The sequence below is a fragment of the Neomonachus schauinslandi genome, chromosome 2, assembly GCF_002201575.2.
Source record: "Neomonachus schauinslandi chromosome 2, ASM220157v2, whole genome shotgun sequence".
Lineage (NCBI taxonomy): Eukaryota > Metazoa > Chordata > Mammalia > Carnivora > Phocidae > Neomonachus > Neomonachus schauinslandi.
This window is the reverse complement of record NC_058404.1, coordinates 35,097,053-35,110,657: the sequence shown is the minus strand read 5'-3', so window position 1 is coordinate 35,110,657 and position 13,605 is coordinate 35,097,053. Positions and strand designations below refer to the sequence as shown.

General features: G+C 36.0%; 1 protein-coding gene across 2 annotated transcripts in view; it reads left to right on the top strand.

Annotated features, from left to right (window-relative positions):
* The window catches only part of NSD3 (nuclear receptor binding SET domain protein 3), a 118,775-nt gene that overhangs the window by 61,144 nt on the left and 44,026 nt on the right, over positions 1-13,605 (top strand). For both annotated transcript variants that reach the window (XM_044912830.1, XM_021681570.2), the window contains exons 5-8: positions 4,598-4,752; positions 6,250-6,765; positions 9,007-9,133; positions 12,425-12,525. In XM_044912830.1, the coding sequence (XP_044768765.1) occupies positions 4,598-4,752; positions 6,250-6,765; positions 9,007-9,133; positions 12,425-12,525 (899 nt within the window). The remainder of the gene's footprint in view (positions 1-4,597; positions 4,753-6,249; positions 6,766-9,006; positions 9,134-12,424; positions 12,526-13,605) is intronic.

Sequence of the window (13,605 nt, the reverse complement as noted above, 5' to 3'; positions counted from 1 at the left end):
AGACAGGCATGCAGGCAGGCAGAGGAAGAAGCAGGCCCCTCAATGAGCACGGAGCCTGATGCGGGGTTCGATCCCAGGACCCTGGGATCATGACCTGAGCCGAAGGCAGACGCTTAACGGACTGAACCACCAGGTGCCCCTACTGAGAGTTTTAAATGGTATCATATTATACCTATTGTAACTTTTATTTTTATTTATTTTTAATTTATTTAAATTCAATTAACATAGTGTAATATTAGTTTCAGAGGTTGAGTTTAGTGATTCATCAGTTGCATATAACACCCAGTGCTCATTATACCCTGTGCCCTCCTTAATGTCCATCATCCAGTTACCCCATCCCCCTCCCTCTCCCCTCCAGTAGCCCTCAAGTGTGTTTCCTATGATTAATAGTCTCTTATGGTTTGTTTCCCTCTCTGATTTCATTTTGTTTTATTTTTCCCTCCCTTCCCCTGTGCTCCACTGTTTTGTTTCTTAAATTCCACATATGAGTGAGATCATATAATTGTCTTTCTAGGATTGACTTATTTCGCTTAGCATAATACCTTCTAGTTCCATCCACATCGTTGCAAATGGCAAGATTTCATTTTTTTGATGGCTGAGTAATATTCCATTTGGTGTGTGTGTGTGTGTGTGTGTATGTGTGTGTGTGTGTACCACATCTTCTTTACCTATTGTAACTTTTAATCCTAACTTTTTTTTTTTTAGTTTAAAACTGGATGGTTTTACCTTTATATTATTTTTCTTAAATAAAAACATTTCCAGGGCACCTGGATGGCTCAGTCATTTGAGTGACTGGAGATTTTGGCTCAGGTCATGATCCTCAGGGTCGTGGGGTCAAGCCCCATGCAGGGCTCCACACTCAGCCGGGAGTCTGCTTGAGACTCTCTCCCTCTGTCCCTCCCCGCCACGTATGTGTGCACATGCATTCTCTCTCTCTAAAATAAATAAATAAATCTTTAAAGAGAAAATCTCCTCTGCATTTTTCTTTTGGAATTCAGCCCATTATTCAAACACAGATGTGCTTGCTTCTCATTTTTTCAGGTCCTTTAGGTTTCTATTTCATTCATAGTTCTTTGGCCAGCAGAAAATAAAGTGATAATAACAAAGAGGCAAATTATTTAATTTGTTTCATCTGTACTAATGATTTAATAGAGGAAGAAGTTGAAAATAAAGATTAAAATGAGATTGTGTCATCTCTGAGTTTTAGTTTTCATGTTTTTAACTATAATTTAAAGACTGTTTCTGAATAACTAACTGACTTTTGAAAACAGATTATGCCCTGTGTTCTTTTAACCCTATCACCTGTACCCACTACCATATCTTCCAGACTCACCTGTTAGTTTAGGTTATATTTCTTTTTTTGTCCCTAAAAACACTTGGACTTTTGATAAACCTTCTTTGATTAATTATAGTCAAATTTGTGCTTGCCTCTTCCCTCTCAGATTAGATTATATGGAAATCGAATTGTGTGTGTATTTCTCTCTTATAGGCTATTTTACATAAGAAATTTTAATCTGGTTTCAAAATAATTCCTTAGATAATCTCCCATTAATGTCTAACAAAATTTAAAAATTTTCAAATCCAAGATATAATCGATTTCAGATAACTGAGTTCAATTTAAGCTTATACCTACATTTTTCTAGTTAGGATCTGCTTCTTACCTTTCTCTGCCTACCTGAATTATCTTGGATTCGCCAAGACCAGTTATACAGTACTCTGTTAACCTGAGACATTTTCTGTAGAGTTGTGTTTTTCAAACTATGTATGGTAAAAGACCAGTTTTTGTTCGTTTTTTAAAAATTTCCAATCCACCATGGATCAATACTTACATAAAATACAATAAAAGTAACTATTACAAAAAGGAAAGGCCTTCTCCTGCAAAAAATGTATAGTACAAGATCCCTGATCATGTGCCTAAATGTCATGACAATGTCAAATTATCATAGTTTCTAAATGCTTACTTTGCTTATTTTGTCACAGACTGGCTTGTTATGGGAACCACACTTGGAGAGTAGCACTGTTCTAGAACAGCAGTTCTCAGATATTTTGGTCTCAGAACCCCTTTTACTCTTAAAATTTGAAGACTCTAAAAAGCTTTTGTTTACATGGATTCTGTCTATTACTATTTATTTCAATTTGGAAATTAAAACTAAGAGAATTTAAAAATATTTACTAATTCATTTAAAAATAATCCATTATATGTTATCATTATATTTTTATGAAAAATAACTTTTCTCAAAAATATTACTGAAAAGAATAGTATCATTTTACATCATTGCAAATCTCTTTAATGTCTGGCTTAAGTGAAGATACTAGATTCTTGTATCTGCTTCTACATTCATTCTGTTACGATTTTTTGTTTTGGTTGAACTATATGAAGATAATCTGACTTCAGGCAGATGTGTAGTTGAAAAAGGATAGTGTATTTTAATAGCCTTTTTAGGTAATTGTGGATGTATTTCTTTGATATTACACCAAAACTCAGTAAGTGGTGGGTTAGTTCCAATATGGAATCTGAAATCATATCCATAAACTTTTTGTACTTTGTTACATTGAAATCCATTGGTTCTGTCTTGCACTTTGGATGAATCTTTTACTTTTCATGATTTTATAACATCATATATTGGCCATTTAAAAAATACTGGTTTTTTGGGCGCCGGGGTGGCTCAGTCGTTGGGCGTCTGCCTTCGGCTCGGGTCATGATCCTGGGGTTCTGGGATCGAGTCCCGCATCGGGCTCCTTGCTCGGCGGGAGGCCTGCTTCTCCCCCTCCCACTCCCCCCTGCTTGTGTTCCTGCTCTAGCTATCTCTCTGTCAAATAAATAAATAAAAAATTTTAAAAATACTGGTTTTGGGGCGCCTGGGTGGCTCAGTTGGTTAAGTGTCTGACTTTCACTCAGGTCATGATCTCAGGGTCCTGGGATTGAGCCCACCCCCCCGTGGGGCTCTGCACTAAGCATGCTTGTCTCCCCCCCTACCCTCTGCAGGCACGCTCTCTTCTTTCTCTCTTTCTCAAGTAAATAAAATTTTAAAAAATAAAAAATATTGGCTTTACCAAGTGAGACATATCTTCCAAATGTTGACACATCCTTCTATAGATTTTTTCTTTATAGAGTGTGCACAGGAGCTGGGGGATGGGCAGAGGGAGAGAGAATCTCAAGCAAGGCTCTGATCTCACGTTCCTGAGATCATGACATGACCTGACCTGAGCTGAAATCAAGAGTTGGTTGCTTAATCACTGGCCACCCAGGGGCCCATCCTCTATAGATATTTTTAAAATCACATTAATTTATATGATCAGTTATTTCATCAGAAAATTCTTTGATTATTGGGAAGTTGGAAGACTCAGGTTTTCCAAAATTCTAATTTTTGCTTGCAAGATCAAATTTTGTCATTGGCAACAAATACTGTCAGTTGATTTCCTTGAAATAGCAAACTTGCTTTGTTCTTTTTTGAGGAAATACCTGCCAGATGCTCAAGTTCAAATAACCACAGTTTTTCTGTCAGTCATTCTTTCAAATAAAAATGATGTTTTATGAAAAAGTGGCCAGTGATCTTGCAACTCAATCACACAAGTACTTTTCCTCAAGATAACTGTCACACTTGAGTAAGCAAAAGCGCTTTATGCATACTTCCCGTTTCATCATGCAGAATATTAAAAAGACAGTGTCCAAAGGTTGAAATTCAGTGAAATTAATCATTTTTACTACTTCATCAAGGACATTAAATAAAACTGGCTTTTTGTTTTGTTTTGTTTTAACTGCCAGTATGTGGCTATGAAGAATGTGATACTAGTATTGTTTGGAGTCACTCACTGTCTTTATTTGTGCCAACGTGCCAGCAGTCTTACCCACCATTGTTCTTGCTGTATGAAGTGCAAATGCCACCAACTGAAAAGTGGTAGCATCTTGGTATTGTTATGAAGATAGTTTTGACCTCACAGGATCCCTGAGTCAGTGGCCTCCTCTCCATCCCCAAGTCTATATAGCCCAGTTCTATATAGCCAGAAAAGCAATTTGACTAGCACTTTTAAAGTCCAAGAAAATATGTTATATATATATTTTAAAGATTCTATTTGAGAGAGAGCGAGTACCCACGAGCGGGGGAGGGGAGGCAGAGGGAGAGGGAGAAGCAGACGCCCCACTGAGCAGGGAGCCAACATGGGGCTCTATCCCAGGACTCTGGGATCATGACCTGAGCCAAAGGTAGACACTTAACTGACTGAGCCACCCAGGCGCCCCTGTTACACATTTTTTGAAGAAAAAATTATTTATTCCCAGATTTGTTTGTAAAAGGATTTGAGACAAGCAAAAATAAGTTGTGTAACCAAGGTAACAAATCTGATAATTAGCAGAATTTCTGATTTTCTTTCTCTTAAAATTTGCTGGACTAATTTTAATCATTTGGGAGTGATTTTTTTTTTTACACTAACTATTACTTGTGTAATTGGCAAGTGTTGGATTATATCTTCGGACAATCCAAAGCGTACAAGTTTTAATAGGAGTGATACTAGGGAACCTGGCTTAGGTTCATGTTTTTGGCAGAGTATATGTGGATGCTTATGTTCTGAAATGGTTAATAAGAATTTTTGCTTACAGGTGCCCGGGAGTATCACGTCCAGTTTTTTAGCAACCAGCCAGAGAGGGCATGGGTTCATGAAAAGCGAGTACGAGAGTATAAAGGTCATAAACAGTATGAAGAATTATTGGCTGAAGCAACCAAACAAGCCAGCAATCACTCTGAGAAACAAAAGGTATCTGACAACATATTAACATTACCAATCGAATATGGTTTTTAGAGGATTTAATAATTTAATAGAAGTTTTCATACTTGATTTCAGATAGTTGTTAACCTGAGTCCAGTTTTAATAATTTCTTGTATGTCAGTAAGTTTTATATTTTATATAAACAACATTAGAATACTATTAAAAACTTGAACTCTGCTTAGTACAGTGTTGGATTCTATTTTTGAATTGAATTAGTGTACATAAGACTAGTAGATGCTAGTGAAATGTGGATTTTGCCAGGGAGTTTTATACTTTTTCCTATTTCATTATCTTTACATAATTTCCTTTATTCTTACCTAGTAAAATTGTTTTGTGAAAGTAAAGTTTCTAAAATATTCAGTGAGCACCTACTGTGAGACGGGCACTATTTTAAGCATTTTGTGTATATTAATTCATTTAATCTCCATAACAACTTAAGTGGCGTAGACACCATTATTCCTATTTCTGCAGATGAAGAAATCGAGGCACAGACAGCTTAAGTAACTGGTTCAACCAAGGTCACACTTAGTGATAGAACCAAGAAATATGTTTGTGGTGGTGGATATTTTAGAATTATGACATCAGCTCCTGATAATCTATCTGGTTGACATTTTTAAACTCAACTAATTTTAGGGTGGGTCTCTTGTAATTCAGAAATTTGTCATACTTTTACACTTTAAAAGCTAAATTTGATCACAGAGGATTTTGATTAATTTTATCAGACAACATTTTACAGATTTATACATCAGCGTTCCACATATACCATCCCTTCTCATAGTTTCGTTAGCTAATTTTGGGCTACCTCAGTCTAACTCCCTGGATAATTCCTGATGGCTTTGGTCATCAAAAGTTTTCTTATCTGTCTGGCCAACTCAAAGTCTTCTGAGCAACAGTGAAGGACACCTGTGGAAATTGGTTCAGGTTCATTTTTTCTCTTATACATTCCTTCTTTCCTATATCTTGTCAACTTTCATTTGTTCCTCTAGGCTCTCTCCTTTCTCTGCATTCTGCCCCTGTTTGCATTATGGTACAAACTACCACACAAATGCAAACTCTGCCATTTGCTCTATTGTGATCTCTGTAGCACCCCTGAGCTTTAGGGTGTCATTTTTAATGTTGGTGTTTTATTGGCCATTGAAAGTAATCGTTCTGCAGTCTCTCTTCCCTTTGCCCTCATTGCTAGCTTTTTATGAACATAATGTGAGGACAGCTCCCTCTTTGAGGGACTTGTCCAGCAGAGTGGTCAACGAAAAAGGATGTGTAAGAGAGAGTATACCTGCATATCATCTGATAGTAATACTGACTTACCAAAGTTAGGGAGTTAGAACATTTCATGTATTTGACTGAAGAACCTGAAGATAATTATTTGTTACCTGGAAAGATGACAGGATCACATGGGAACTACATATTGGTTTAAATGTACCAATTAGATTGAAGAGTATCTGATCATGCCTGTGTCTTTTATATGCCTGGGTCTTTTTTTAGATTCGGAAACCCCGACCTCAGAGAGAACGTGCTCAGTGGGATATTGGCATTGCCCATGCAGAGAAGGCATTGAAAATGACCCGAGAGGAAAGAATAGAACAGTATACTTTTATCTATATTGATAAACAGCCTGAGGAGGCTTTGTCCCAAGCAAAAAAGAATGTTGCCTCCAAAGCTGAAGTTAAGAAAACCCGAAGACCAAGGTCAGTGCTGAATACTCAGCCAGAACAGACCAATGCAGGTGAGGTGGCCTCCTCGCTCTCAAGTACTGAAATTCGGAGACAGAGCCAGAGGCGGCACACAAGTGTGGAAGAAGAAGAACCACCTCCTGTTAAAATAGCCTGGAAAACGGCCGCCGCGAGGAAATCTTTACCAGCTTCCATTACAATGCACAGAGGGAGCCTGGATTTGCAGAAGTGTAACATGTCTCCGGTTGTGAAGATTGAACAAGTGTTTGCTCTTCAGAACGCTACAGGAGATGGGAAATTTATCGATCAGTTTGTTTATTCAACGAAGGTACCTCCTTTTTTCATGGGTGTTTTGGGGGAACATTATTTAATAAGTAGTCAACCTTAGCATTTAAAAAGAAACCCCACAAACAAGACAAAGTCATAATTTAAATACCCTTTTATCCGCTGCATTTGAAATGTACAGTGAGTTTACTGTGTTTAAGAGGGGGCAAAAAAGACAAGCAAAAAGCCTATGTTTTCCTTCTTTTTTTCCCTCTTTTGTAATATCCCCATCTGTACTAGATTAATCTTGAGCTGTGCAGCCAAAATTGAGCTTAACTCCCTAAAGTTTTGGAAAAAAACTCGGCACTTTGCCTGTTTCCAGTTTGTATAGTTAGTTTTTCTTAGCTGCAAAGTGTGCTTCTTCTTATATTATTTTTGTCAGTTATCTGAATTAACCATTGTAATAATTATACCTGCTGATCTGTTTGGTTGCACCGGCAATTTTGTTAGACTCATGTTCACTTTGGATAGCTAATGCATTTAAGAGAAATTCCAGAACTGTGTTTGTTCTGTAACAATTAACTGTGGTGATAGCGTGGGTAATGGGGTGAAAATACCTCTTCAAATTGAGTATCTCCATCAGCCAGCCCTGAACCTCCATTTAGGGCACTTATATTTTAGCTTTTAGACTTTAAAATTGTGTCATAACATTTGTAATGTTTATTCCATATACCTCTTCACTGTCCTCCAAATCCTTACCACAGTTGTGGGCTTGTGAATTCAATTTAGCGGCACCTCGTGGGTGTGTGTTTTTAAAGAACTCTGCTTATTTCCTAACATTGTCATATGCACATGAAAATAATTAAAGTATGCCTCATCAGTGATATATTTTTCCAAGTTTTTATTTAAATTCCAGGTAGTTAACATAACAGTGTAATACTAGTTTCAGCTGTAGAATTTAGTGATTGAACACTTACATGCGACACCCTGTGCTCAAGTGATACTATTTTACCAGAGAGGAGTACAAGGGTTCTCTATTAGTTTGTTTCTGACTGTAGGTTCAGCTGATTTCAGTAAGACTAGACTACTTGGAAAGGCTTAAGTTAGAGGGCGCCTGGGTGGCTCAGTTGGTTAAGCGACTGCCTTCGGCTCAGGTCATGATCCTGGAGTCCCAGGATCAGAGTCCCGCATTGGGCTCCCTGCTCAGCAGGGAGTCAGCAGGGAGTCTGCTTCTCCCTCTGACCCTCCCCCTTCTTGTGCTCTCTCTCATTCTCTCTCTCAAATAAATAAATAAAATCTTTAAAAAAAGAAAGGCTTAAGTTACAGGCTCCACTTGGTTCTACTGACAGCTTGGAATAGCAAACGAATACTCTGCATCTTTTTTTAATGCAAATTGGCTTCATTCTTGGAGCTAGATTTTATCTCCATTTGGATATACAAATCAAACTTTGTCACCCCACTCCAAAGAGTGCAATTTAAATGAAATTTGAGATAAAGTTGTCTTTTGTTTATTTATTTAAACTTCGGAAAAAGATTTATTTATTAGCGAGAGAGTGCCCCCCCACACATGAGGGGCAGGCAGGCAGGGGCAGAGGGAGAGAGAGAAATCTCAAGCAGACTCCCCGCTGAGCATGGAGTAGGGGGGTAGGGTCTCAATCTCATGACCCTGAGATGACCTGAGCCAAAATCAAGAGTTGGACACTTAACTACCTGAGCCACCCAGGCGTCCCAAAACTGATCTTTTAAAAATGAACATCTTAAAAATACAAATATTTACAAAACACTCCTTTATTTCATTGTATTAAAAATACCTAAAATGAGACAGAGCTATAATTGTAGCTGCCTTCTATCTGCTTCAAGTTGCTTATTGGGTACACATTTTGGTCATCATGAATGTCAAATTTCTGTACCTAAGGATATTCTTGTCTTTTAAGACATGAGTGTAGTAGGGTACTTAACCAAATGAGAATGACTCCAGTTCTTTTCCTGTGGTGAGGTAACGGGAGAGACTGTTCAGACCAGAAAACATTTTGGTTTTGACAGAAAACTAGGTGATACGGTTTCATTTTTTTAGTGATATGCCTCATGTGGAGTCGTTTTTTTTTCTTCACATAATCTCATACATTTTAGAATACATCCTGATGACTTAATAAAATTGCTCTGGTAATGGTGAAGATGATAAATTAACTGCAGTCAAAGACCGTGTAAAATTCAAGCAAATCATGACCATCTTAAGCTGTCTTTGTAAGCCAACGACGCCATTTGCCTGGTAATCAGCTGTTTTTTATTTTGTCTTATTTTAAAGGGAATTGGTAACAAAACGGAAATAAGTGTCAGAGGACAGGACAGACTTATAATTTCTACACCAAACCAGAGAAATGAAAAGGCAACTCAGAATATATCATCTCCTGAAGCAACATCTGGTCCTACAGGTGGGTAAGGAATGAAGAGTATAGTATATAGTAGGGTATATATGTATTTTGAGAGGTCATAGTTCTGTTCTGCTATAATATAGTAGCTGTGTTCCTAAGAAACTTTCAGTTATCAAAATCAAATTACATTAAAAAAAATTGAGTTATAAAAGTAGTTACTTCAATAGGAAAGAACGGTTGAGGGGCTAGGGAGCTTTATTCATAGTAAGTTATTTTTCCTATAGGAGTTTAAGTAATAAGGCTTTGTAATTAAAAGAGTATAGTTATGAAATCTGTACACATCTGAGTAAATGCACCATTTGATTATCTCTCTTTGCATGAAAATAACAGCTTTACTTTTCTAGCACTATTAACACATTCTTACCATTTCCTCTTTCATCTCTTACTAGAAACTAATTTTCAGATGCCCATGTTCTTTTTATTATTCTTAGGTGTACTAGATGTTAGTAAGTAGGGGACTAGGGCCTAACTCTCCTATTATAATTTATATATTATAATCTGTTCTCTGATTAACAGATACCATGAATTGAAAATCAAGCTATATTATTCTTGTTTAAAATAGAAATGCCTATATAAGGTTGTGCCTTTGGAATGGTCAAAGTAATTTTTGTTAAGGGACTGACATACTAAGAATCTTATAGTTTAACTGAGGGTCTGGTGGGTTTGGTTTATATAACAGTATTACTGTTTCATACAGCCATCAAGCGAAGAGTTAGATTGTCAACTGGTTTGGTCATTTGGAATTTTAGTTTAGGAGAAACGAGTTTGTTTCACCTTGTTCTTTTAAAAAAATGTTGGAATCATATCAAAGAAGGGATCGATTTTAATTTTCTAGAAGGATTAAAGTCTTGAGAACTGAGGTAGTAGCCTTGAATCAGTAGTAACTCAGGCAGAATTGTTATTGAGTGGCACAAGGGGCAAATATTTTTGTAAGGGAAACTTTGAGTAAGATTCTTATTATTATAAGAGCTAAAATAAAAGCAATCACTGTTCAGGAAAGAACTTGGGCTAGCTTTCTTTAAAAAAAATGTGAAGGGAGCTACAAGACAGGGAGAGGTGGTAGCAGGGGAGATGGGGCATATAGGGCATACAAAACATTATGCCTTTATCCAAATTTGAGTTGGGAAGGGAAGCTGCATTAAAATAAGGAGAGAGTAGCAAAGTCCAGAACCAGATTTGCAACTTGTATCATTTCACAATACTGTATAAAAAAATGAAATTATGATGTTAAAGAAATGAATAAATGGACTTAAACAATTTTGCATTAATTAGCCATAATTGAAAACATTTGTTCCCTTCTTTGAAGATTAAAAGAATCTTTTGGCCTCAGCTCTCCAGTCAGGTACATCAATTTTGTTATCTTTCTTTACATTAAACTGTTGTAATTGATCTGATTTAAGTGTGATACTTAGCCTAGGGGGGATCTTTATTTAAATATCTACATTCTCCTATTCAGGGAGAAAATAAACTCTTCATATTAGATTGATCTTAAATAGTATACTTTTATTTTTAATAGGGTTTATTTTTTTCCTTCCCCTCAGCTACTGAACGTTTTCTTTTCACGTAGTCTTTTCACTGTAATATTTAAGTTTTGCCATGAAATTTTTTTTTTAAGTGGAAGGTTCTAATTCTTTATATCTGGAAAAAGCTCAGTTTCTTCTGTAGGTAGGCGCTATATTTAGGTTGTAAATTAATGAGTGCTCTAAAGCTTTGACCTTGGTTTAAATTTGGTTACCAGCGAGCGTATTTTGCCTTTTTAAATGACCATTTTGCTTCTTGTGGAAATAACTTCAGTAGTTGAAAAGTGAGAGAAAAGACTATCTCCTTTCAGAAACCAGTTGTATCATCTCGGTTGGTGTTAACTACTTAGAATTCTTGAGCCTTTTCTTAGTAAGTTTAGGGGGCACATAGAGTGTGTGGCACTGCTAATTTCTGTGATTTGAAGAATTGTATTTGCCTTTATACTAGATTTCTAAGCTATTTTCCAAGTTCAGAGATGCTCACCTCCTCTCTCTTAAGACAAGAATGTAGTACTTTTTAGTGGTTTTAAATGTAGTAGATTTTATGTGTTCTTCGGGTAGCTTTCAGAACAATTATAAGAAGTCATGTTGCCTTATTTCCTATAAGATAGTAGATCAAATACCGTCTGTACTTAATGGAAGTCATGTTGTCATAATCAAAACAAGTAAAGCTATTTTGTTTGTTTTAAGCAGTTCTATTTTCATTTTCCTCTTTCCTGGTAGGTACTTGAATATTGATGATTATATTAAAGTCTGGATTTCTGGGATACTCAGGTGCCTGTGAGGGTAGGATATCTGTTGTCTTAGTGAACATTTCCATAAAGCAGAGTGAGCATGAAGGAAGGAGCCAACACCTTCATTTGTGACTTTTCTGCTAGAAATCAACACAGCTCAGGAACAATATATTAGTATCACACTACCTCCTTGTTCCCCAAAACAGACATAGTGCGATCCTTCTTTATTTTGGCTTTGAACTAAGGAAGGAAATCATTTATACATAGGCAAGAACAATGAAACCACAAAATATAAAGGTAATGTGGAAGGTTTTACTGAAGTAGCTTCTGCCTGCTTTGATAAGAGCTATCTCCCTTGGCAAGGTGTGGAAGGGTGATTATTATGTAGGAAGGACCATGTAGGTGGTCCTAGCACTGAGAAGATGGAGAACAGCTGTGCTGCAGGCATCGTTCCTTCTCAGGATTGCAGAATGAATCATTCCTGACTTAGTGTTCTTTCTAATGGTGGTCCTCATTCTAAGTTTTATCCTGTCCAAAATGGGGTCCATATGAGTTGTTTTTTGTTTACTTCCAAAGAATTTTACTGTTTAAAAGTATTACTTAGTTTCTGTTTTACTATTTAACATGAAAAACCTTGCTAACTTGTTTCAAAAAGTTTTTCATAACTCATTATTTCTAAAGCGTAACAAGTCCCTTGACATCCAAATTAATGATTTGGTTTTGGCCACATCTTTGTGCCTTTTTCCTCTGTTTTTGTTAATAATATAACAGTAGCAAAAACTCATACAGGTACACCAAGCACCATTAAACGTTTTACATATAGAATTAGTTTAATTCATTTGTTAAAATTAAAAATATGTAATACTGATTGAATTTTTAGTGATTTATAATTGAAAGACCAAAAGTAAAACAAAACAATTACAATTAGAAAACAAAGTAATGGATAAGAAAAGCAGGGAATTGGGTCAAATCTTAATTACATGAATGTCAAGTCATCCTTAAATGAGTTTTTTTTGTTCCTTTAAATCATCTCTTAGGCTCAGTAGAAAAGAAGCAACAGAGAAGATCGATTAGAACTCGTTCTGAATCAGAGAAATCCACTGAGGTTGTGCCAAAGAAGAAGATCAAAAAGGAGCAGGTTGGCTTCCTACATGTAGAGAGTTAAAACATTGTATTTGTAAATGTTGTGGCTTATCTGGTTTCTTAAAAGAAAGAGAAACTTTCCCCAAACTGGGTTTCCTTTTTCTGGACTATCTTATGCTTCTGTCCTGGTGAGTTCCAGTGCCTAATTCTAATACAACCATCCCTGTGATTCTGCTTAAAGCATTTTCACAGAAAATAGGCTTCAGGAGATGGGAAGCCAGTGGTACAAGACTCTTAAAGAATTCCTCACATTTATTTTGAAATTTCTGTTATGAGCAAAGTGATTTCAAGTTTTCATGATTTTTATTTGGAACCATCATTGAGTCCCCCCTGCCCTTTTAAATTTTGATTTTTTGTTTAAGCTGCTGGTATGTATTGTTTTTATTTTCTAAACAAATCAAATTAATTTAACTATGAGAGTTCTATTTAAGACACAGATAATCATAGATGATCTGGTTTTTCTGTTGGTATCACAGATTTTTTGGAATGTTATTTTCCCAGTGGATTGGCACTCACCTGTGATTGGGTTATCAGAAACACCATTTAAGTAAAAACAAAAAAGAGGAGGGAGATTTGACTGAAGGGTATTAAACCAGTGTAATCAATGTAGTAATACGCATATGAAATTACCTGTTCAAAGAAATTTTTAGAAACCATTATTCCTTGAAATTAAACTCACAATAAGAATTTTTCCAAATTTTTTAAAGTGGAAGAATATCCATTTTTTTATAGCCCAGACAGCTGCTGTTAAACAAAAAAGAATTCTGAATAGTATTCCAATAAGCTTTATATTTTTAAAACCACTTAATATGGAAGTGTGGACTTTTCTATTCAAATTATTTCCTTCATAATTTAAATTTCCAAACTTAAAAGGTGATTTTGTGGGTGCTCTGTGGTATCTCCAAGCATGTAAAACAATTTTCCCAGAAATATTTAACTAAAATTTAAATAATATACTAATTTGTCACTCATTCACCATAATTAACTTTCATACTTAGGAAATTATATTCCAAAAAATCTTTCTAAGCTCTTGCAAATCTATAGCATTAATTACCAAAACAAGGTTGTGATTTTT